At 39.8% G+C, this 26996-nt stretch overlaps 1 protein-coding gene across 2 annotated transcripts in view; it reads right to left on the bottom strand.

Annotated features, from left to right (window-relative positions):
* SYTL5 (synaptotagmin like 5) overlaps positions 1-23874 on the bottom strand; it is a 109663-nt gene extending 85789 nt beyond the window's left edge. For both annotated transcript variants that reach the window (XM_047076391.1, XM_047076392.1), the window contains exons 1-2: positions 23756-23874; positions 844-1053 (exon numbers count right to left, since the gene is read on the bottom strand). In XM_047076391.1, the coding sequence (XP_046932347.1) occupies positions 844-1053; positions 23756-23874 (329 nt within the window). The remainder of the gene's footprint in view (positions 1-843; positions 1054-23755) is intronic.
* Positions 23875-26996: the final 3122 nt, after the last annotated feature.

Below are 26996 nucleotides of genomic sequence, written 5' to 3'. Positions count from 1 at the left end.
AGTGCTAATACCTATTCTTCTCAAAGTACTAAAAAAAAATAGTAGAGGGAAGAACCTTCCAAATTCAGTCTATGAGGTCAGCATGACCCTGATACCAAAACAGGATAAAGATACTACAAATAAAAAAGAAAGAGAACTACAGGCCAATATCTTTGATGAGCACAGATGCAAATATCCTCAACAAATACTAGCAAACTGAATCCAACAACACATCAGAGAAATCATTCACCATGATTAACCTGGATTTATTCCTAGGATGCAAGGCAGGGGGTCAATATTCACAAATCAATCAACCAATGTGATAAGTCACAGCAATAGGAGAAAGGATAAAAACCATATGCTCATTTCAATAGACGCAGAAAAAGCTTTGCCCCGCATGTGACGTGGAAAGCAGGCTGGATGGATATTTCATACTCTTCCTGCCAGTCACCCCACACATCTAAGGATGGCTTCGGGGAATTGCCTGTGCCTTCTGAGAAGACATGTGAGCCAAGTGGGGCTATAAGTGAAGAAAGCTTGTGCACGGTTTTCAAATGTAGAAAGAGACCTCATTCTGCCAGGCTTCCAATTTGACTGTTTTACAGTCTTTAAAACTAAAAATACTGTTCTCTATTTTGCTAGTGTATGCTTACTCATGCGCGCACGCACACACACACACACACACACACACACACACACACCCCTCTCCAGAATTCTACAAAGGCATTGCTGAGCCTGTGTTGGGCTATATTTGTATTCTACTCTCTATCCCTAAATTTTAAATACTTTTTTCTGTTTTTCTTTCCCCACTCCAATCCTTTCAGTCATCAAATCTGGCATTCCGCACAAAGACAAGAAACTCACGCGACTTTGGCACAGATGGTGCATTGCCAGCTGCCATCAAGGCCCGAGACCCGACATTCGCTGCACACTCTCAGTGAGCAGGCCCGGCACGGGTCTCCTCGGTCGAATATTAAGCCCAGGTTTCTCTGACAGTAGACACAGACTCTGCTGGTTTCTTGTTGAGTCTTCCCACTTCTACGTTTTGCTTCTAAGAGTTCATTTTTCAGCTTCCTGGAAGGAGAGGGAGAAAAAACATCGCTGAACACAAAAAGAAAACAGAGGTACAGAGCTCTCTTCACTTAAGGGGTATTTTCACTTGGAAGAACACTTGAGAGAATCAAGGAGTCAGAGCCAAATGCTTTGAGGAAACACAATTTCTTTCTCTAACATCGGTAATCTTTCGATATCAGTAGTGGAAAACCACAGCGCTTGTGTTTTACGTTTGAATTCGGACGTCCTCCACCGCCACTACTATTTTGCTATTAGTACTGATTCACATGCTACTCTAACTTCACCAGTACGTCTCCGATATCTTAACGCGGGAGTACAACCCATCTGGCAGCTCGCCCAGTACCATGTTCCTTACCTGCCTGGATACACTACATGAAGCAACAGTGTGAAATCACTGACACTTTCCCCAAGCGATCCAATAAACAGTTTTCTACAAAGACATGTCCCAACACTTCTCAGCATTGGATGGTTTCCGACAACTACCGCCAACCTGTATGTTCTATCAGGAATCAGCTGTCCAAACTGAGGCAATGATTTGTCAGCTAAACGTTAATTTCTTCATTTCTAATATAGGGGTAATAATGTTCTCACGTGATTGTTTTTAACTTTGAGCAAGATAATATACGTAAAGTTACCGGCATGGTGCCTGGCATATACTAAATAAATGCTAGTTCTACGTCCCTTTGTTTAATGCCTGACACGTAATTTTTTAAATATACACATTAGAAATGAGCTATTCAAAGTGATGCAACAGGGAACTTACTGGGAATGCATAATTTCAGGCCCCACCTTAGACCTAGTGGATCAGTCTGCACAGTCACAAAATCTCCAGGTGATCCGAGTTTCAGACGCACAGCTTTGGACAATCTGTGCTCAAATTTGGCTATATGCTGGAATCACCTGGGAGGATTTTTAAAAGTACTGATTCTCTAGTCTCCCCTCCCCCCGACTCTGATATTTTTTCAACGTGTGACTATTTATTCTAATATACTGCCAAATTTGGAGAAACAATACTCTAAAAGATAGGCTCATCTCCAGACCCTTCTTGAACACAACATTTCTATGTTCCAGAAGAAACAAACATCCCAGGATCACTTCATACATCTCATAACATTTCCTTTTACATTTGTGGTACTGAGCTCTGTTACACAAAACCAGAAACTAGGTTTTTTAATTGCTAGTCTGATGAGAGATTCCTAACAGGGAGTTTAAAAAAGGAATAAGGTTTCCAAAACCTTTGATTAACTGTCTCATTCATTCATCCAACGAACATTTCTTGACTGCCTAGTGTATGCTGGGCACTCTGGCATTCAAAGACAAAAAATGAGTAAAAACAGGATGATCTGCTAAGGATTCCCAGTATCCTCAATGTTAGTTACGAAGAGGACAAATGATGCAAGATGATTCATTCGTTACAACAGGCAGCCATACAGAATGCTCTCAAGTCCTCCTTCTTGTCCACCAAAATGCAGATGACAAGAACCCACAGCAAATTTTCCTAATCCCTGATTTAGAGCTTACAAAGTACCCTTATGCCCTTTTTTTTTTTCCCATGAACAACTGGCTTAAGAAATTGAATGTAAGAAAAGCTTCACATAATTTGCTTTTGAAAACTTGCAGAAGCTACAAGCTTTAAGATAACAAAATGAGTTCTCGTTCGAAGACCACGATTATATTGTCCAGAGAATCACAACAGATGTCTGAACACCTCAGGGCACAGGAGAAATAAAACATTGCTTATTTGAAATCTACAACAATTCATGCAACAATGATAAAGAAACAAATTAAAATGGGTAGAGCAAAGACAGCAATCATGGATAGCAGTCCTAGCTGAATAGGCTGGTGGGCAGATCCTCCTCTGGAAAAAAAAAATTCCATGACCACTTGCGTGAATCACTTACCAGTTCCTTAATCACTTAGTTCCACAGAATGGGTGAGACCGCTTGGAGAAATTATGGCCATAGAGTGAAACATTTTCATCGCATCTTTCTTTGTGCTCTACTGGTAAGACTCTATTTAGCAATCAGGTTTGACTTAGGGCATTTCTAAAGTCTGAAAAGACTCGGGGCCCCATGTACATCATGCCACAAGGAAACAAGAATGTAAAGGTCCCAACACAGCAATGGAATTTCTAAGGCAATTGTTGCTAAGTGTCCCACACACTCTAGGAGCTATCTCTGAGACTGTGGGAAAAGATGGGAAGACTTCCATAGACTGGCACAAAATACTAAACAGCCTGCTGATTTTTCAGATCTCTCTTAGCAGTTGTCCTAATTTAATCATGCCTAGGATAATTTACATTAAATGGACATAACCATTTTCAGACACTCAAGAAGAGGAGGAAGGTTCGAGGGAGGGTAATTGCAACTGGGAAAAGAAAGTATGCAAGTGGAGAATTAACACCAAGGAGAAAGGGAGTATAGGCAGCTAGAAGAGAGGAACAGGATGAGAGAAGGCTCTTTCCTCTGCCTTACTAGCCAGCATTTACAAAAAGCAAGGCGGGTCTCCTTTTGTTCCTGCCTTGCTGACCCAGTCTCAGAAAGGTATCTGAGGAAGCTGACTTTCTGGGTTTCGAGCACAGTATCTATTCATCACCGCCCCCCCCCCCCAACCACGTAAGCTAGAAATGCTTCTGGTTCCAAGTAACAGGCTTAAAAATAGGTTTCGTTTTTCCCCTACATAACAAGAAATCCAGAATTAGGCAGTTCTCGCATTAGTTCAGCTGTAAATCAGGTCATTAAAGACTCAGGATCCTTTCATCCCAATGGTCCCCTATGTTCAAGGTGTGACTTATTATTATTATGCAACATGGCCAGCCAGCTGGAGAACCCCATCCTTGTTTGAGACTGGAGGAAGGGGTGGGGTGCGTTGTGGCTCAGTGAGCTTAATTGTACTTCGACTCAGGACATGATCTCACGGTGTGTGACTTCAAGCCCTGTGGGAGCTCAAGCCGTTTGTGGGGCTCTGTGCTGACAGCTGAGAGCCTGGAGCCTGCTTCAGATTCTGTGTACCCCCCCCTCCTCCCCCACACTCTCTCTCTAAAATAAAAACATTTAAAATTTTTTTTGTAAAAAGACAGGAGGAAGGGGCAAGCTGTGTCAGCTGTACCTGTCTCTTAACAGGAAAACAAAACTTGACTTAGAGCTCCTCACCTCAGACTTCTCCTTGGGTTCCTTGATCATGCACTGTCATATCACCACCACTTGCTACAAGGGAGGCTGGGAAAGTATAACAAGTCAGATGGCACATCCCTGCCCTCCTGACATTAAACGTCGTCCTGTGACCTGCACCGGTCCACAAAATGTGGTGTGTGATTCCAGGTAAGAGCTTTAGAGTGAATGTGTGGTTTACCACATACCCTCTTCTTTGCATGGAGAATGGTAATGTCCCAGATAGTTTCCACTCTGTAAGTTTAAATCCTGGTCTGAGGATGCTATGAAGTAGAGTCCTCAGCCATCCTCTTCCGGATACGTAGCACAAATGAGAAATAAACCTTCATTGCTTTAAGCCACTGAAAGTTTGAGGCTGTTACTGCAGCATCACTTAGCCAATCCTCACTGCTAAGTCCAGCCTAGTTCTTCATCTGGCTGGTTCTTCACCTGACTTCCCTATATCCTTTTTACTTGAGCTTTATTTCTGCTTCCCCAGAGAGGCTATCTCTGACGACAAAATCTACAGCAGATACCCATCTCATTCTCACTCCCTGTAATTTTTATTTTAGAGAGAGCGAGCGAGCATGTGAGCAGAGGAGAGAGGGAGAGAGAGAGGGAGGGAGGGAGGCAGGGAGGGAGAGGGAGAGGGAGAGGGAGAGAGAGAGAGAGAGAGAGAGAGAGAGAGAATCCCAAGCAGTTTCCATGCTCAGCATGGAGCCCAATGTGGGGCTTGATCCCATGATCCTGGGATAATGACCTGAGCAGAAATCAAGAGTTAGATGCTCAACCGACTGAGATACCCAGGCACTCCTATAATTTTTAATTATACATTTATTCGGTAGGTTTTTTTTTTTTTTAACTAGTTTAAGGTTTGTCTTGTCAATTCCTCTGTAATCTCCATTAGGGCAAGACCATATATGCTTTGTTCAGCTGTGCATTTTACTGCAACCTAGTGCCTGGAACATAATAGATATTATGTTAAATGAATAAAAGAAAACATGAGCACAAAATAGCAAGTGCCAGAAAAAGAGGAAGAGGAAGAGGAAGGAGAAAGAAAAGAGATAAAGAGTGAAAGGAAGGAAGGAAGGAAGGAAAACTCAGCCATGCTGCTTACCAGATGTCACTGGGCATATGAGTTAACCTCTCTGGGTCTCAGTTACTTCAACCTCAAAATAAAGGTAAGAATTACTTTCATATCTCCCTCTGAAGGTGTTTGTAAGAGTCAGAGGCAATAAAGTACGATAGTGTGCTTTGTGAATTATAAAAGCCTTTACAATATGAAGTCATCATTATTAAAAGGAGAATGAGAGGGAAACAAAGTACAATGTTGAGTCTGTTAAGGATAAAGTTAAATTAAAATTGGCTAAAATTGAGATCAAAAATACTCTGAAAAAAAAATAGTTCAAGCCTGAGAAAACTACAGAAAGCTCTCAAGTACTTGTTAAGTAATTATTTCCAGCACTTCTTCTGTCTTTCTTAACCTCATTCCTACAGTGTTAAGGAAAAATATTTTGATTTTTGCAAATATTAAAAATCTAACCCTTCACTCTGTTTGGTCTTCTCTGAAGAGGTGCAAAAAGTATGGGAGGTGTGGGGTGCCTGGGTGGCTCAGTCAGTTGAGCGTCTGACTCTTGATTTTGGTTCAGGCCCTGTTCTCACGGTTCATAGGATTGAGCCCCGTGTCAGGCTCTACACTGACAGTGAAGAGCCTGCTTGGAATTCTCTCTCTCCCTCTCTCTCTCTCTCTCTCTGCCCCTCCTCCTGCTCATACTCTCTTTCAAAATAAATAAATGAATTGTTTTTAAAAAAGAGTATGGGGGAATTAAAAGCAAAAGTGAATTACTGGGACCTTATGAAGATAAAAAGCTTCTGCACAGCAAAGGAAACAACCAACAAAACTAAAAGGCAACCAACGGAATGGGAAAAGATATTTGCAAATGACATATCGGACAAAGGGCTAGTATCTAAAATCTATAAAGAGCTCACCAAACTCCACACCCGAAAAACAAATAACCCAGTGAAGAAATGGGCAGAAAACATGAATAGACACTTCTCTAAAGAAGACATACGGATGGCCAACAGGCACATGAAAAGATGTTCAGCGTCGCTCCTTATCAGGGAAATACAAATCAAAACCACACTCAGGTATCACCTCACGCCAGTGAGAGTGGCCAAAATGAACAAATCAGGAGACTATAGATGCTGGCGAGGATGTGGAGAAACGGGAACCCTCCTGCACTGTTGGTGGGAATGCAAATTGGTGCAGCCGCTCTGGAAAGCAGTGTGGAGGTTCCTCAGAAAATTAAAAATAGACCTACCCTATGACCCAGCAATAGCACTGCTAGGAATTTACCCAAGGGATACAGGAGTACTGATGCATGGGGGCACTTGTACCCCAATGTTCATAGCAGCACTCTCAACAATAGCCAAATTATGGAAAGAGCCTAAATGTCCATCAACTGATGAATGGATAAAGAAATTGTGGTTTACATACACAATGGAATACTACGTGGCAATGAGAAAAAATGAAATATGGCCTTTTGTAGCAACGTGGATGGAACTGGAGAGTGTGATGCTAAGTGAAATAAGCCATACAGAGAAAGACAGATACCATATGGTTTCACTCTTATGTGGATCCTGAGAAACTTAACAGGAACCCATGGGGGAGGGGAAGGAAAAAAAAAGAGGTTAGAGTGGGAGAGAGCCAAAGCATAAGAGACTCTTCAAAACTGAGAACAAACTGAGGGTTGATGGGGGGTGGGAGGGAGGGGAGGGTGGGTGATGGGTATTGAGGAGGGCACCTTTTGGGATGAGCACTGGGTGTTGTATGGAAACCAATTTGTCAATAAATTTCATATATATATAAAAAAAAAGAATGTAAAAGACTAACAAAAAAAGAGTATGGGAGATACAAAGTGTAGCAGACATGAGCAAAACACAAAGAAAAAGAAAAAGAAAAAAGTTTAAGACATTTAATATCAGCTAACACCAGCTCTTTACTTGAGATGAACTCAGGATGCTCTTGCATTTTAAAATATCAGCTTATTCTTTAGATTTCCTTCTTGCTACACAGATGCACTGATATTAACATGCAAATTGATGAGCTATATGTAATTGAAATCTTAAAGACTGAAGAGATGAACTATCTCAACTTCAGTTAAATGATAGAATCTTTTCATTGCAGTACCCTGGTGATATACTGAATTCATTTTTTTCCATCCCATCAAAAACATTCAATGTATTACAAAGACTGCGTGCTTTATCATTGCATAGACACACTTCTTTCAAATCAGGAATTTCTTTCATTAAAATTCCTGTCACATTCGTGTGGCACTATTTTTCTTTTGTTACCCCATCTAGACTCAATTGTACTGAACTCTATTTTGAACCAAATAAGATGGGAATTTTGGAATGGACGCAATTAGCTGCCTGGAAGAGGGAGCTATAAATAATAATTCACAAAGCATCTTTGATTCCTTGATGCCTTAGACAATCCCCAATCTCATCCAGAAGAGCACACCAAGGCCCGAGAGAAATAAATAAGCAAGGATTATTTAGTGGCCAAGAGGATAGGACTCTGGAGGCAGACTGCCTAGGTTCAAATGCTGGCCTTGCCACTTATTACATTTGAGACCTTAAGAAAATTACTTAACTTCTCTATGCCTCAAGATACTCCTTCTGTAAAAAAAAGAATTATAATAGTTGCAACCTCATAAGGTTGTTGTGAACATTAAGTAAAAAGTTAAGCCCAGGTTGACATGTAGAAATTACGGAATAGGCAATTCTGGTAGGTGTCTCTCCACCTGTTCTTCTCTTCTATATTAATGGAATGTCTAATTAGGCTCATGGCCGCTCAGAATGAAGACTACATTTCCCAGTATTCCTTGCAGTTAGGTTTTGTCTTGAGACTCAGTGTTGGCTGATGGGATATGATCAGAAATGACACAGGCAACCTCAAGGTCATGGCCTAGTGGGAAAGAGCCCTTTCCCTTGAACCCCTCGTCCCTTCCAGAGGCTCGGATGAGAACATAGGAATGAGCCATCTTGGATTAAGTGCCAAACTGTCAAGGTGGTGGAACAAGAAAGGCAAGGCACCCAGACCCATATTATCATGGAGCCACCAGAACAAAATCACAAAGCTGCCAACCAATCCAGGCTTTAATATTAACGAGCAATACATTTCCATCTTATTGAGGCTATTTTTTTTTAATGTTCATTTATTTTTGAGAGAGACATAGAAGAATATGAGTTGGGGGAGGGGGCAGAGAGAGAGGGAGAGTCAGAATCTGAAGCAGGCTCCAGGCTATGAGCTGTCAGCACAGAGCCTGACGCGGGGCTCGAACTCACGAACCGAGAGATCCTGACCTGAGCTGAAGCTGGGAGCTAACCAACTGAGTCACCGAGGTGCCCCTTAAGCTGCTATTATAATGTATTTCTGTCACCTATAGCCAGAACTATTGTCCAATAAAGACAATAGGGACTCAGTAAATATTAGGTGTTTTCAAAAACGTTGCCATCAGGTTCTGCTTCAGCTTCTGCTGCAATGCCTGCGTGCTAAATCCTTCTCTAGAACTAGTTTGATATTCCTTTGAGACAGCAAAACCACCGTGGCTGATGAAAAGTATTGTTAAACCAAACGATGAGATAAAAATTACTAAAATAACATTTGCAGGCAGAATAATGTCCCAGCAGCCTGATGCCAATGGCTGCAGAACTCCTAGCACCCCCATCTTTCATTCGCACCCAGAGGCAATGCCATCAACGCCGGGGCTATTTCATAATTGCCTAAGGAAAATCCAGGGGTGATCAGATCTCCTTTCTGTACTCTGAATATAAAAATACATTTTTCATTTTGATTGTATCTTCTGTGTGCAGAACTTATTGTTGAAATCTAAACAGCACAACACTTGGCCACAAAAACGACAGGCACTCAGTTTTACATGCCATGTCATTAAGCTTTGGCAGTGTCCTATGAGAAAGACATTTTTATTCCCATTTTATAAATATGAAAGTGTAATTTCAGAGAGGAAACTTGCTGTGGGTCACAAGGTTATTAAGCGGTGCTATCAGGATTCAGGTCCAGAAATTTATATTTCACAATCTGCATTCTTCCCTCAGATTCTTCTGGCTAATTCTTATTCTATTAACATATTTTTGCTCAGAAAAGACACTGCATGTATTAAAAACTGCTATCTCTTCCCTAGTTGTGCAAAGCCATGCTGCACACGCTCAAAGTTAAACCTCAGTGGGGCACCTGGGTGGCTTAGTCAGGTGAGCGTCTGACTTTTGATTTTAGTTCAGGTCATGATCCCAGGGTTGTGGGATCCAGCTCCGTGTTGGGTTCCATGCTGAATGTGGAGCCTGCTTAAGATTCTCTATCTCCCTCTTCCCCTCTCCCAAGCTTTTGTGCTCTCTCCAAAATAAATTTTTCAAAAAGTTAAGCCTCAGTAAACATGAACAGTTGTTTTTGCCTGACTTCTCCCACCAAATGGCATCTGCCCAAGTAACCCCTTATCACAAAGTCTCTTATGATAAACATTCCCCAATGGAGCTGTTCTTCAACAAACACGACTCTGGTCCTAATAAACTTTATAAAGCTGTTGATTAGTTTCACATCAGAGACTTTTTTTAAAATGTTTATTTTTGAGAGAGAGAGCACAAGCAGGAGAGGGGCAGGGAGAGAGGGAGACAGAGCATGCAAAGCGGGCTCCACACTGACAGCAGAGAGCCTGACATGGGGCTGGAACTCGCAAGTGTGAGACCATGACCGGAGCCGAAGTTGGATGCTTAACCAACTGAGCCACCCAGGCGCCCCTACATCAAAGACTATTAAAAAGAATCAAGACCATCTGAGAATTGGGAAAAAGTTTTGTCTACAGAGAAAGTTACTTCAGAAAAATAAAGAACAAGATTGAAAGAACACTTATCTAGACAAATCTTGTGAATTGTGCCAAGTTAATGTGTTTAGAAATTGTCTCAAGGATGGAGGGCATTGTGGAACCCTCATGTCTGCAGGTGACACCAAGCACTTACTGGCACTAAAACACTCAGCTCATAGGAATATACTGGGAGATTTCACAAAGCTATGTAAACAAACAATTGTTTATTGACTATCGTCTTAAAATCGTGGCAGAAACTGATCCCGTATGTAATGAGCAAACCAAGTTCCATAATTAATATGAAATAAGGAAGTGTTTTGCTAACCTAAAATCCAAAGGATACATTTCGTGAGTTTCAAAAACAGCAGAAAATTCTGTTATCGATATGGTAAATTATTCAGAAAAAGAGGGGGTGGAGATAGAATCAGTGCAGTAAAAAAGAAAAAACATGGATAAAATACTAGGCTTTTAAAGATTATTGCTCTGACAATGTGAGGATTATCTTGATGGGAAGAAATTGGGCTTTCACACACCAGAAAAAGACAACTTAAAGACAACATGTTGCCCTTGAAAAATTCTTTAAAACCACTTGTGCTACTGAATACAGGTACATGCTGGTTTTAATTTTTATAAACCATAGAGCTGATGTTTATTCTAAAATGTCTATAACTTGAATTTGCATAAAGGAAGGATTTACATGCCCAGCAGAGACAGTTGTCAGTAATTTTTTCCATTTTACCTCTTTACGGTGGTGCTTATGGGAACTCATATTTTCATAAAGGTGATTAAAAAAAACCACATCCAGCACTTTTCCTAGTTATCAGCATCAGTAAATAGAACAAGGAATGTAAAGTCACTATGTCTTTGAAATTCATGGAGTATGAATAGCAATAGTGTTTTCTTTATGTGTTTTTTCTTATATGCTTCATTGACAGTAATCACTGACAATTGCTTTCAGATTTGACGAAAACAGAAGCTATAATTCATGCCGAGTAATAAACAAATCTAATTCATAATTCTTAATTGCACCCATTGTTTCAGATTGTTGGTTGTTTCCCCAATATTCCTTCCACTCTTTTCTACCAATAAAAAACCCCAAATGTAGTTGGTCCCATGGCCACCCAGAACAAAGAATACATTTCCGTTACATACCCAATCTCCTTGCAGCTAAGTACGGTCATGCAACTACATTCTGACCAACACGATGAAAGCAAGGCCATCTATGAAACTTCTCAGAAATATCCTAAGGCAAGGAAACCTTTTTTTCTGCCCTTTGCCCTTCTCCCTGTTGACTAGAATAAGGACAGTATGACAAGTACTGCAGCAGCCATCTTGGACCACGAAGTGTGACTAAGATGGTCTTCTTGACCATATTTTAGATGGTTTCTTCTGAGGCCACTCATTGACTAGATCTTGTCCTTGGGCCCTATTTTTAGCTTGCACAGACCAGATTTAGCAAGAATCCTGCTAAATCGGCATAGCGAGAATCTCCCTACCCTTGATATCTGATGTCACCCTGGCTTGCCTTCAGTAAGTTTTTCCATTCACTGACCCCCTCACTCTGCTCACTGGCTATAAATCCCCAGCTGCCTTTGCTGCATCTGAAGGTGGCCTGGATCTTTCTCCCCTATTGCCATGGTCCTTTTTAAAATTTATTTATTTAAATTCAAGTTAGTTAACATACAGTGTAGCATTGGTTCCAGGGGTAGAACCCAGTAATTCATCGCTTACATATAATACCCAGTGCTCATCCCAACAAGTGCCCTCCTTAATTCCCATCACCCATCTAGCCCAACCTCCCACCCATCTCCCCTCCAGCAACCCTGTTTGTTCTCTGCATTTAAGAGTCTCTTATGGTTTGCCTCCCTCTCTTTTATTTTGCCTTCCCTTCCCCTATGTTCATCTGTTGTGTTTCTTAAATTCCACATGAGTGAAATCGTATTTGTCTTTCTCTTATTTTGCTTAGCATAATACACTCCAGTTCCATCCACATTGTTCCAAATGGCAGGATTTCATTCTTTTTCATTGCCAAGTAGCATTCCATTGTATATATATTACCACATCTTCTTTATCCATTCATCAGTTGATGGACATTTAGGCTCTTTCCAAAATTTGGCTATTGCTGATAGTGCTGCTATAAACATTGGTGTGCCTGTACCCCCTTTGAATCAGAATTTTTGTATCATTGGATAAATACCTAGTAGTGCAACTTTTGGGTAGTAGGATAGTTCTATTTTTAATTTTTTCAGGAACCTCCGTACTGGTTTCTAGAGTGGCTGCACCAGTTTGTATTCTCACCAACAGTGCAAAAATGTTCCCCTTTCCCCACATGCTGGCCAACATCTGTTGTTCTGTGAGTTGTTCATTTTAGCCATTCTGACAGGTGAAAAGTGGTATCTCAGTGTGGTTTTGATTTGTATTTCCCTGATGATGAGTGAAGTTGAACATCTTTTCATGTGTCTGTTGACCATCTGGATGTCTTCTTCAGTAAAGTGTCTGTTTGTGTCTTCTGCCCATTTCTTCACTTGATTATTTGTTTTTTTGGGTATTGAGTTTGTTAAGTTCTTTACAGACTTTGGATACTAATCCTTTATCTGATATGTCATTTGAAGATATTTTCTCCCATTCTGTCAAATTCCTTTTAGTTTCATTGTCTTCTTTGCTGTGCAGAAGATTTTTATCTTGGATCAAGTCCAAATGGTTTTATTTTTGCTTTTGTTTCCCTTGCCTCCTGAGACACATCTAGTAAGAAGCTGCTGCAGCCGAGATCAAAGAGGTTGCTGCCTGTTTTCTCCTGTAGGATTTTGATAGTTTCCTGTCCCACATTTAGGTCTCTCATCCATTTTGAATTTATTTTTGTGTATGGTGTAAAAAAGTGGTCTAGGTTCATTCTTCTGCATGTCATTGTCCAATTTTCCCAGCACCATCTCAAGAGATGGTCTTTTTCCATTGGATATTCTTTCCTGCTTAGTCAAAGATTAGTTGGCCATATATTTGTGGGCCCATTTCTGGGTTCTCTATGCTGTTCCATTGATCTGTTTTGTGCCAGTACCAATACTGTCTTGATGATGGCAGCTTTGTAATACAGCTTGAAGTCTGGAATTGTGATGCCTCCAGCTTTGGTTTTCTTTTTCAACATTACAATGTCTATACTACCCAAAGCCATCCACACATTCAAGGCAATCCCTATCAAAATAACATAATCTTTTGTTTTTAATTTTTTGTGTGAAAGAGTTAAAACGTATTTCAGTAGTCCTGAATAAAAAGTCTTCCTTACCATTTTAATAAGTGTCAGAATAACTTAAGTTTACTTTAACAGATGTTAGCCCATGTTGAAGATAGCAGAGCAACAAGTTAGAAGGACCCCGGGCCTCTGATGAGCATGGAGTCACCATTACCAGTCCTGGATTGTTTTCCTCATGACTTTACCAAGGCAAAAATAAAAAATAAAAAATAAATAAACCTCGCTTATTTAAGCTACTATTATTCTGGTTTTATGACACTCAGAGTTAAACTTACCCTAATTTGTACACCTACAAATAGTATGGATACTATTACAGAACTAGGGGAGAATGCAAATCCTGGTTGTAAAATATAAATGCATATAGCATCTGTCAAAGTTGTAAATTATTTCTATTTTACACAAAGAATGTATCAATTTGGCTCAAGTCACTGTGAAAGTGGAGACTGCACAATCCAATAAAATACAATTTTGCTTCTGTTAAATTAGAAACTAATTCATGTCCATATCCTCTGCCTTGCATATAAGTACTCAATGAATTTCTGTGCAATCTTGGAAATGTATCTCCCAAATATGACACAAAGAATTCAAACAAATATATATTGTCTACAACACTAACACCTGATAGTAAATGGACAATGTGAATAAAAAATTCACAAGAGGAAATACAAATGGCTTGAAATCCTATAAATACCAATAAACACATAAGTGCAAATTAACATAGGACACTGTCATATTAGTAGAGATTTATAGCAACAATTTTGATATAGGCAGTGGTACAATGTAATAGTTTAGTAAAGAGGAAACTGACATATTTTTAGAAAACAACTTTTTAATTTAAAAGAAATATAAATCAAAATATGAATTAGAATATAATAAAAAAATTAAGACAGAAGACTTGCAAATAAGGATTTTCATGGAAATTGAACAAAATATTGCACATCCATGTTATGAAATCTTATCCAGACAATAAAAATGATGCTTCCAGAGAATTTTTAAGTGAGATGATAAATGTGCATTAAATAATATCAAGCAAATATAGAGGATAAAAATTATATATATAATATGGTTCCAACTGTATGAAAATTAAATGTATATGCAGCAAAGTGACAGGAAGGAAATTCAACAAGAGGAAACTATCTCTGGGAAGAGGAGAAGTAAGGTTTTAAAGTTCAAATTATATGTATTTTCTAATTTTTTTTTATAATGAATACATTACTTCTAAAATGAAAAATGTATCAGAAGATATTAAATATTTCTATCACTGGATTGAGGATTTATGATATAAAAAATATTGTACACACTTATGCCCTTTACAGATCCTAGTGAGTTTAAACACTTGAAAAATCCCTTACTGTATAAAAGTCTCATTAATTTTAAACATTTGCATTGAATGTTTACCAGTGACAATTTCTCTGCAATGAAATAATGATTAGAAAAATTAGTAAATGCATGTCAGCCTAATATTATTATAGACTTAAATAAATTAAGCCCTAATTTCTATTAAGATATAAACATTTACATAAACTATTGACATAAAATGGTCATATGCCTGAAATCTAAAATATTAGAAGTTGGGGCACCTGGGTGGCTCAGTCAGTTAAGCGTCCGACTTCGGCTCAGGTCATGATCTCGCGGTCCGTGAGTTCGAGCCCCACATAGGGCTCTGTGCTGACTGCTCAGAGCCTAGAGCCTGTTTCAGATTCTTGGTCTCCCTCTCTCTCTGACCCTCCCCCGTTCATGCTCTGTCTCTATCTCAAAAATAAATAAATGTTAAAAAAAATTGAAAAAAAAAAGAAGTGACATTTTTGTTAGTGAAGTTTTCACTTGTATTATTTCCTTAGAAATAAAATGCCTATTTTTTCAGGAATTCAGTTGGCATTTATTTAATTAGATTTTCCCTAATGAACTGACCTACCTTTGGGCAACATGGGCTTTAGAGATCTTTGTTTCTTCAACCTACAATAAAAAGGAATGGTAGTTTCCTGGATGTGAGTGCAAATTAACCCATGCTGCATGGGGGCATGTCCTTTACACCAGTTCTGGCTAGAGCAGTACATTAGACGGGAAAAGGGGTACAAAAAGAGGAATTTGGAGAGGAGTCAAAGATGAGAGAGATACACACACACAGAAAGAGACATATACATATATAGTATATACACACATTCTACATATGTGACAGTTTTACTTATTACTATGGTGACCACATTATTTCAAACAAAAAAAAATATGGTCTGGCAAATATATTTATTTATTTGGAGAATCCAACGTTGGAAATGTCCCCAAATACCAGGTATTTGTGGCCCTTTCCCATGGTGAGCCCTACAAGTAAGAATTACTTGGAGGAGAATGCAGAATAAAAACTGAAGTTAGTTTCCCTAAATATGTGTATATATCGAAATTCTTAAGTTCTTTGGTAGGAAAATCTCCAAGGTTTTAAACGTGCTTAAAAGGTGCCCTCCTCAATACCCATCACCCACCCTCCCCTCCCTCCCACCCCCCATCAACCCCTCAGTTTGTTCTCAGTTTTTAAGAGTCTCTTATGCTTTAGCTCTCTTCCACTCTAACCTCTTTTTTTTTTTTTCCTTCCCCTCCCCCATGGGTTTCTCTTAAGTTTCTTAGGATGAGCACTGGGTGTTATATGGAAACCAATTTGACAATAAACTTCATATATTGAAAAAAAATAAAAAAGAAAAAAAGAAAAAAAATATGTGTACTTAATTGAAAAAAAAACAAACCTTGTTAATCAGAACAAACTCACTCCAAGCCTGAATAAAACATCTGTAGAAACTAAAAAATAAAAAAATAAAATAAAAATAATAATAAATAAATAAACGCACTTAAAGCAAAGCTGGATTTTCTTTTTTCATTTCTCTGTGACTCACAAAGAGTTTGGGTTTTATTAGGGAGCCAGTATGTTGAGGCAGGGAGTTTCTGTTAATCCATTAAGAAGCTTCATGGCAATTCTATTAGGATTGAAACAAAACGTTTACCAAACTAAAAGTCCACTCCTATAGTTCTCTTGGTGTTTTATGGAGACAGCGAGTCTTCAGGCTTTTCAGAAGGTCAAACTAATTTTGTTCCTAGTGGTAGTGATAAGATTTGGAAAAACGAACAGCCCCAGAGATCAAATATTTGTAGAGGATTAAGAGGATATTACCACTTGGCACTTACTGGTCTCCCTAACTTCCAGGCTGAATGTGTAACTCTTGAAATCAATTCAAATCCATTTGAACTGAATATTTAACTTATCTGCAGGATTACAAATAGCCAATTTGAATACACTTTCCCCTTCTGTTTCTCCCTTCTCTTCCCTTCCCCACCCTGCTCTAAAATGATGGAACCAACTGCACAAAGACAAAGCCATAACATGAATGGCAATTTCCAGGCTGGGATCTGTGGTCTCTTGATGACACTAGACTCTGGCTTGCTCAGTGGTCCATGTCAGCTGAGCCAACTGTTTGGAACAAAGCATAATACACTTTCCCTTTGGTTTCAGTCAGCATAAGGACTAGAACAGCATGAGGAACTCTTGTCAGTTTTCACTGTGTAAAAGCGATGCTTCTACAAAGGTCATAGTAACTTGAGATAATGTTACACAGCTCATAGGTCAGAGCTGTCCATAAATACCAGGCTAAAGAAATGTTTTCTGTTTTGCTCCATTTCTCTAAGAGTAAGGCGATGGGTGGACTCTCAATAGGATCTGAAGAGGTGCCTTTATTGCATAAACAACACAACACAGAGAAAAGGGAAGCAATATGGAATGTGAGCGCCTCGTCTCTGATGTTTACCAGCTTGGCCAATTGTTTAACAAGTTTCAGTTGCCACAGCTGTAGCCCATCATAACAGTAGCTACCCCACAGATGACATGGGGATTAAGTGGGGATACATTTTTGAATTGAGTAATACATTCTCCTTTGTGAGGCAGGTCTTGAATAGTGTACGATTCCTTTTTTGTCCTGGTCCTCAGAAGGGTCAGATACATCCCCTAGAAGTTAAAAGTGACTTAAGAGTGGCCTGTGAGCTCTGGGGCCAGACGGTGGGGCTACAAACCACAGTTCTGCCACTTACTAACTGGGCGACCTTGGACAAGTTACTTAACTTTGCATTTCAGTTTCCCCATCTGTAAATAGGATACTTATAGCTCTGACCTCATTGGGAAAATGAATTTGTGATCTGTCCCTCACAATTCTGCAGAACCTTCGGCTAGTTCTTGGTATTTTCTCTACCTCCAAATTCATGGTACTGTTCTCCTAGAGAAGCAATGAAACATCTAAGCTGTTCCAGCACATAAGCCACTACAGATTGAGTGAGGCATAAAAATCTCCTGGAGATGGCAGGACTCTGTGAAATCATCTAGCCTCCCAGATAGAAGCCCATGCTCTATCTCTGAAAGCTGATGGATTCTAGTCTAACACCATTTTCTCTCTTAGACTATAAATGTCCTGCTGCTCACTGAGATGGCTTACCAAGGATTTTAGGTATATACAGCTATTCTTGAGGCGAGAACCTACCAAGGCACTGTTTTCAACACTAAACGTCAGCAAATTATAGCCCTTGGGCCAAATCCAGCCCACCACGTGTTTTTGTAAGTAAAGTTTTATTGGAACATAGCTATACCCATCTGTTCACATGTTGTCTATCGCTGCTTTCATACTACAAAAGCAGGCTAAGGTAATCGTAATACAGAACATATACCCTGTAGAGCCTAAAGTATTTACTATCTGGCCCTTTTCAGAAAAAAAAAAATTGCTGACCTCTGGTCTACGCCATGTATAGTCTGATCCATGACTGCAAACTTATGTTTATGGACCCAACAAACATTAATATTGTGTCTCTGCTCACCTTTATTATTCCGATAATACATATATAGCATTTGGCCTATAGAAGGTTTTCAACAAATGTTGATTACTTCTGACTCTTAGAGATTACAGGATGCTGTGGGTTGCATGTAACAGAAAGCCAGATTCAAACTGCTGTAAATAACATGGAAATCTATTATATTGCTTAAAGAAGAAGCCCAAAGGTGTGGCAGGTTCAAGTATATCAGGATATTAACGACAATTTTCTGTCATTCGTTTGGTTCAGCTTCATCACTGTGCTGGCTTTCATTCTCAAGAGCAACAATGACAACAGGTCTCATTGAATATGTCGAGTGGGAAAGAGAACCTTCTATAAATATGGGCTATATGTTTGCGTGGGTCATCTTTGGTCTCATGTCTACCTCAAGACCAATGAGAGTTGCTAGAGGAATATTAGTCAAGGGATGAATATTTTTTTAAAAAAATCCACTGCTGGAGCTGAGCAAAATCAAGATTTGGATAGGGAAGAAGAAAAGAACAAAAGGGGGATGTAAGGCAACCAACAGAGTTCATGACTGAGACAAGCCCAAGAATAGGTGCCAAAGAGAACATTAAGTCCAGATATGTTTTCATGTATTGTGGCCAAATGGAAATGAAATCTTCTTAGTAAAGATAAAGCCCAAATGAACTGCTGAAATGAAGAGTCACTTACAAATTGAAGATTTCTTATATAGGCCAATACCACAACCTATACATGTAGCAGTTTGTTTTTACGCATAGAAGATCAAGCAGAGTAAGATTTTTGTCAATGAGATTTTTTTAGAGTAGATACCATGAACCATCTCATCTTTTACGTTAGAGTGAGTTCTTCCAAAATTAGAAAAACCTAAGGTACAAAATGTCAGCAAAGGTCTTTATTGTGTGCTTCCAAACTATATTTTTTTCCATTTGCATTCACTGTTGATAACTCAATTTTATTAGCATCACTTCCGCCCTGTCTTCACTGCATTAAAGCCATCACTAAAACCACGTGATTTGTTCTTCAAAGAGAACATTTAAAATATTCTTATTCTGTAGTAGTTGAAACCTGGTTCTAGATATCTCCTACCATTTCTTCCTGCTTGGTCTGAAGGAAAATTAATACATTTAAGCCCCTTGGGTGAACCTAAAATGCTCTGTTAGTAGGTAGACCCCCCTTCGCAGCCTATAATTCATGACTGGAGATAATTATCAGGCTTGCCATGTGCCTTCTGGGTTCAGAGCACCTTCAGGAGCACCAAATCCCATTTTAATTAATGCTACACTTGAGTGGCTATGTGTACCATAGAGCAAAGTTGAGCATCAGTCCTAATGCATTGATTCAACACAATTTTTACATTCTTCCATTTTTCTATTTTAAGAATAACCTACTTAAACAAGTAAACACAGAAACAATAAATCCACTGCTTTCAAAAGTCCAATTTACTAACTTTCCATATCAGTTACTTCTCTGTAACCGTCATAATTCTTAAAAATTTTCTTTGGCTTCCATTTCCTTCTGAAACCGATTAGCAGAATCTGAAGGCAATTTTGCGGTTCATAGTAAACAGCTAAAATGCGGTTGATATATATTTGCCAATGTCAAATCTTTTTCACATGTCAAGGGCAAGCTCAAGTGTTACCTCTTCTGTGAAACGAGTCCTTCAATTTCTATCTTATTCATAATTAATTATGCTTCCCTCTAGATGCCAACAAAATATCAACTTACACCTCTGTGGCATGGTGAAAACAATTATTGCAACAGCTAGTACAAATGTTTACTGTTGTAATGAAATTGATTACACCATAAATTCCTTATGTTGATGATTTTAGAGGATAACAAGGAAAAAGAACAAAGTTCCCTGTTCCATCTGGCAAATCTCCTGGTTGGGTTCTCCAAAAGCTAATCTGAGAAGTAGATTTGTGTCCAAGTGATTTACAGAGTCCTCTTGGGAGGAACCTGTAAGGGAATAGGGAAGGCAGGAGAGATAAGCAGAGAGGGGCCAAGTAAGGTTGTGGTCTTTGGGTGACAGCAGTATGATTCCACAGGAAGCTGTGAGGCAGAAATTGCATTGCAAAGCCATTGGCTTGGGGATGCCCAGTAGGGACATAAACTCAAGGTTACCTGCACTGGTGGCTCTCTAGTCCTAGGAGAAACTCTGGCCACTCAAAGTAGGCCTCTAAAGAAGGTAATAGAGACCATCCTTAGCAGTAAAGCATGTGGAATCTGGAAGATAAGAGCATGGATCCAACAAGAGACCCTAATGGATCTCAGTGGAGCACTGACAGTGTTCACTACAACACATACCAACAATAGGGCTAATGATTAATGCCAGCAATTAGTAAGTACTTACTGTAAGCCAGCATTCTTCTAAACTCTTGATGATATCAGCTTAGGGTTAGGGTTAGGGTTAGGGTTAGGGTTAGGGTTAGGGTTAGGGTTAGGGTTAGGGTTATAGGGCTAATGATTAATGCCAGCAATTAGTAAGTACTTACTGTAAGCCAGCATTCTTCTAAACTCTTGATGATATCAGCTTATTTAATCCCTACAACAACCTCATGAGGTACCTAATGTTATTATTATCTCTGTTTCGCCAAATGAGCGATTTACTCATGGAACACACCTATCCAAAGTGACACAAAGATTTCATGGCTTAACGAAGATTTCAATCAATAAATGTGGATATGTGATTCAACAACACACACTCTAAGTACCATGCCACTCACTTCGGTGTAGCTTCTCAATACACAAAGCTGTTAAGAGTGGCAGAGCCAGGGGCACCTGAGTGGTTCAGTTGGTTGAGTGTCGGACTCTTGATTTCGGCTTAGGTAATGATCCCAGGGTTGTGGAATCGAGCCCTGTGTCAGGCTCCACACTGAGCATGGAGCCTGCTTGGGATTCTCTCTCTCTCTCTCTCTCTCTCTCTCTCTGTCTCTGTCTCTGTCTCTGTCTCTTTCCCCCCTCTGCCCCTCTCCCCCACTCCCACTTTGTCTCTCTCTCTCTCATTAAAAAAAAAAAAGAGTAGCAGAGCCTGAGTCATCTGGCTTGAGCTCATACCTTGGTAGCTCAGGACAAAATGAGACAACATATCTAATACAGTTAGTGCAGAAAATAACTCAACAAAATATTAGCCACTGCTGCTATTAAAGAAGGGAACAAGATATAGTAGCTTTAAAAATATCTATTTTTTATAAAAGTATCTCTTAGATCTATTAAAGCCTTTCTTCTGCTTTCCAGAAACAAGTTTGAAGGGCCAGGAAATCAACAACTTTATTCTCAATAGCTCTGTTGTATGTTACACATTTGCCTACATTTCTTTATAAAGAGTAAGGAAAAAAGGCAAGGGAAGAAAGAAAACAAGGAAAACAGAGTAAAACAGATTATTAGGAAAAGATATTGTGAATGACAGAAGCAAATATTCTGAACAAATCCCTATTCATTGTACTTCAGTATTTGTGAGGATCTGGTTATTAAATTGGGTTTTCCTGGGGTGCCTGGGCAGCTCAGTGGGTTAAGTGTCCAACTTTTGATTTTGGCTCAGGTCGTGATCTCACAGTTCGTGAGTTTGAGCCTGTGTCAGGCTCTGTGCTCTCAGCACAGAGCCTGCTTGAGACTCTCTCTCTCTGCCCCTCCTTTGCTTGCCCACTCACTGTCTGTCTCTTTCTCAAAATAAATAAATAAAACTTAAAAAAAGAAAGAAAAACATATTTTGTGTTTTCCTGAATAGAGTGATTTTTAATTCCCCACAGCATGTTATCAGTTAATAGCTAGTACCTCACCTCCCATAAACAATTTAACTTTTTGCAGAATAGAAAATTTAGTCAGTTTTCGTGACTGGAATACAAATGCCAGAAACATAATTTCTGATTTCTTTAAAAATCATTAACTGCACTAACCTGAATTCTAGGCATAGAAAAATTGCAATGATTTTCATGAAAGCCTTTATTTCTTTAAGATTGGGTGAATCCTATTAGTGATGAAAATAAAAATTCTGGGCTCTTAACTATGAAGTAAGCATCAATCAAGAATATTTCAATGTATTTCCAATTCTAGGATCCTGGTTCCTTTAGGCACATTGAATACTTTTGCAATATATAAAGATAATCTTATGACAAGTTTTCTCCTGAGTAAAAAAAAGAGAATAAACTTAAGTTTTTGTGGTCTTTCCAGATTTTTTCTTGTGGTTGACATCTAGTTTCACAGCATTGTGGTCAGAATAACTGCAGTCTGGAGAGACACATAAAACACAAAATCTATATGTTGCACAGTAGGTGGTCATTGAGAAGGGAACTGTGTTTATTTCTGCTCCTCTCATCAGGGTGAGATGTAATATCTAAATATGTTTCACAAGCAGCACAGTACAGGCTGCAACCAATCCCAATGTATGTGACGACCAATCAGAACAAGGCTGTGACCATTGAGAACAGAAGATGCAACCAATCAGAATGGATGCTAGCTGAAACATAGGGAAGGTCATGCTTGGAGATCCAGCTAAATATCAACCTTGCCTACAATTGATGTGAAACTCAACTGTGCCCATATTTCTCCATGTTACTCATACAGAGTCATATTATTTTTTAAATTTTATTTGAGAGGGAGAAAGAGAGCATGCGAGCAGGGGAGAGGGGCAGAGGGACAGAGAAAGAAAATCTTAAGCTGTGTCCATGCTCAGGGTGGGCAGAGCCTGATGGGGGGCTCGATCCCACAACCCTAGGATCATGACCTAAGTCAAAATCAAGAGTCAGACACTCAACTGACAGAGCCATCTAGGCACCCCTAGAGACTTATTCTTAAAAATTCAGGCGACTTCTGGGGTAAAATGAGAATTTTTCACTCTCCAGATCCTCTTCTTCTTTTCTCAGCTATGGTGGGAACAAATTCCCAGAAAGACTGACCTGAGAAAGGCATTATAAATAAATAACTGTGAACTTAGGTACCAGGCACTGTACATGTATTATCTTCCTTAATCCTTGCAATGATGCTCTGAGGTGGGCACTTTTATTATCTTTCTTTTATGGATGAGGAAACCAAGGCACAGAAAAATTGAGTAACTTGCTCAAGGTCACACAACTAATACATCCAGGAGCTGGAATTCAAACCTTGGCAGTCCTTCCACTTAACTACTACTTATGATGGTATTAGTGAATGGGCATTCTCATCAACACTGTATTATCCCTGGGGTGCCTAGGTGGCTCAGTTGGTTAAGTATCTGACTTCAGCTCAGGTCATGGTCCCATGGTCTGTGAGTTCAAGCCCAGCATCAGGCTCTGTGCTGACTGCTCAGAGCCTGGAGCCTGCTTCAGATTCTGTGTCTTCCCCTCTCGCTGCCCTCCCCACTGCCGCTCGTGCTCTGTGTTTCTCTCTCAAAAAATAAATAAACATGAATATTTTTTGAAAAAAACACTATATTATTTGCTCAATTCCATCCTTCAATCCAGCTAAGTGATAAAACATCAAAGATGTTTTCTAATATATGGGTTACTGCTGGGAACCCACGAAGGCACTGACCAACATTTGTCTCCAGTAGGGTCGCAGTTGCCCAATTTCTCATCTAGCTTGCTTCCAACAGACAGCAGTCGGGAAGGGCAGAAAAGAGAAAAGAATATTACCTTATTCTCTTGTCCTCCACTTTTTTCAAATATTCATCTCTCTTTAGGACTCCCAGGATCATTTCCTTCTCATGATCTAACAAAAATGACAGATTGATAAACTCCGAGTTCTTAGACATGGTATTTCAGAAACCGCTCTGAGTAGCAGTGGGTGAATCTTCCAGGTGAAGTGATATCTGCAATTCTTGAGGCGCCCCTGATCAACCCGGAGTCACTCGGCTGTTTGATGGCAGAGTGGGCTACACAGAAAAGAGACGCCACTGGGATTACATTCCAAGAAGGTCAATCCTTCAGAATGCTACAAAGCAGGAATCAGATGACCTGGGGTAGAATACAGAACACAAAGGGAAGAAAGAGAAAGCAAAGGAGAGAAAAATTATTTAGAATTAATTAGGCCATGCTCCCATAGCGCATAGTGTCTAAGTTTTGAAACAGTGATCTACTTTACTCAAAAAAAAAAAAAAAATCAACATGCAACCATTAAATAATTACTATGTGTTTTATTACCATGAAATATAATTTATACTTCCTTGATTCCAGGTTCTTTGTGCAAATTCAGTTTCTTCCATTATAATTAATTTCCTTTGCCAGCCAGTGCTGTTACCACCCTTGTGGCTGACCCATGGGTGAACGGGGTCACGATTGGGGGACACTAAGTGCACAGACTGGACTGCCCATTAAGTGGTTCCCTCCTATTCCTTCCCTTCTTCCCCCAACTAGGACCACTGTGCAAAGAGCACTGCTGTCAAGACAAATATAAATTGGTGCTACGTGTATCAACTGGAATGTTTCTCACAAACATAGCACTGAATGGGAAAAAATCAAGTTACAGAAGAATTCATGCAGAATGATGCCATATGTGTGAAGGAAACAATTTGTTACAACATTATATCTAATTTAGGAATATATACATTTGTAGTATAAATACAAGGGATTTCATGGGGAATTCAGAGATCCAATCAAAGAGAACACAGGAACTTCAACCATATTGGATAATGTTTTATTCTCAAGATGAGTGTTTATATCTCATGATGTACAGATTTGTGAATTATTCCAGGTGTGTATTACATACTGTGAAACAGAGGTTACAAAACTACCCCATGTCAACATAAGAAGCACGCCAGGCTGCATTCCTCACCCTAATTCTTGAGCACATTCTTTCACTGGCTTGGTACCTGGATTCTCTCTGTACATCCCCTTACGAATGAGGACTCTCAGAGTGATCTATCTGGTTTTGTGATGTGGCCTCATCCCATGACCTTGTCCCTCAGCTTCCTTCCCAGGTCTACGGACTACAGTCTACGTGCAAGTTACGCTTGGCTTGCTAGGTTATAGCCAGTTTCCAAGCGTAATTAGATACCTACTCAAAGGCTGCTTTGGGGCCTCCCAGTTGCCCTAAGTTTAGGCTGACATCAAAATCTCAGGTGATATGAAAGGACAGGATCTTGTCCAGAGCCTAACTTTTCAAAGTCCCTAGGTGTCTGTTTTATACAGTATACGCCAAACCATAACTTTGCTGAAATGACTCAGAACAGAACCTCTTCCTATAGGTCAAGAGCTAGCCCCCTCTGAGAAAACTGCCCTGGTCAGCACAGACTTTCCAGATTGACTCCAGGCCTTTTCTTCCATCTCCAAAGTCCTAGAGGCAGCAGGGATCAGAGAGCCCCAAGGCTGACAAGAACAGAAAGCCACAAGGTTAGAGCAAAAAGGGCTCTTCAGAAAGGTTAATGGTTTGGTTTTTGCATCACCGTCCACTGTGGTCTCCTCAGATAAAGAGCGGAACTGGTTTTTCCACCCCTTGTGTGGTTCATCTGGTTTCACACTGAAATGGAAAAACCACTTGGTAACTCAATGAATGAATATGCTATAATTATAGCCTGGTTCACTTAGGACATATTTATATTCGAAATGTCAGATTTAGAAAGTCATATGTGAATGTTCCATAGAATTGTATTTAGAGATTATCCAAGGGGTTGGGAGCCACAAAAATGTTTGATCTGAAGCTTATGGTTATCCTTGCTGGTTGGAAATGCAGACCTGCCCTCTAAAGGTCCATGGCTCTGCCCAGTGAAGAGAATAAAAAGAGGGAGGGCAGTGACACCGTGGCGGAGCATCTGAAGGTGACAGAGAAGATGGGAAATCAGACAAGGATATAAAAGAAATAAAATTTCCCTGTAAGATTTTTATTAACAAAATTAGCCCTAATTGGATTTTTTCTCATTTGTACCAGCACTGACAGAGCTGATTTATAAATGAGTGGCCAAAGAGACAGATAAGGAGTAGCCAAAACTTTACTAAGAAAATCAGTGTGTGTCCTCCAGGCGGCAGGACTGGACTGTGCATTTAATAGGATGGAATCTAACTGGTGACAGTCCTGGAGAAATATGGGGCAGAGGAGAAAGTGAGTCTGGGCATAGACATAGGAGATCTAAGGAGCTAGAGGCTGATGATGCCCATCCAGGTTCTGAGCACAGGAGAATCACTCGGGCCTCAAAATGAAAATAACCCATTTACTCCCTGCAGCGCATGCTCCATGTTGCAGGATGGGGCGTCAGTGTGGCAAATTTCATGACATTAATCACTCAACTATAGAAAACTGATGGTTACCAGAGGAAGAGGTGGGTGGGGTCATGGGTTAAATAGAGGATGAGGATCAAGGAGTGCGCTTGTGGTGATGAGCATAGGGTGATGTATTGAAGTGTTGAGTCACTACATTGTGCACCTGAAACTAATATCACACTGTATGTTAACTAGAGTTTCATAAACACAAACACACACACACACACACACACACACACACACACACACAACCACTCAAATCATACAACCAAAGGGAAATCTCCTCTTGCTTGAATTTCACTTCCTCCTGGACACTTCTGATTGTGGACTGGCTTCCCATAGAGCTCTCCTTTTTAAGGAGTGGATGTCCTGGTCCTGCCAATGGAACCCTCTGTGTTTAGTCTGAACCTATGTCTAATCTGTTCTCTGTACACCAACCAAAAAAAATATATATATACGAGCCTTTGGAGGACCAGCAGTTGGCGTGGGATGAATTCACCTAAATTTGTACAATTTCTTGATGCCTCTTTTTAGCTAGTTCATAGACCCTTCTGGAGAATCTTGTACCCTCTACCCCCTTTACTTAGGTAAGAAAAAAGAAGTAAAAATAACCCTAAGAGCATTTTATCTAGAGTCGATCCTCTTTCTTTTCGTTAAATGTGCTGCGAAAACACTAGTCAGA

This window comes from Lynx rufus, unplaced genomic scaffold (assembly GCF_022079265.1).
Source record: "Lynx rufus isolate CCGP_SWC_20201006 ecotype Redwood Valley unplaced genomic scaffold, mLynRuf1.p SCAF_14, whole genome shotgun sequence".
Classification (NCBI taxonomy): domain Eukaryota; kingdom Metazoa; phylum Chordata; class Mammalia; order Carnivora; family Felidae; genus Lynx; species Lynx rufus.
The sequence above is the reverse complement of the archived record's forward strand: the minus strand, read 5'-3'. Positions and strand labels throughout refer to the sequence as shown.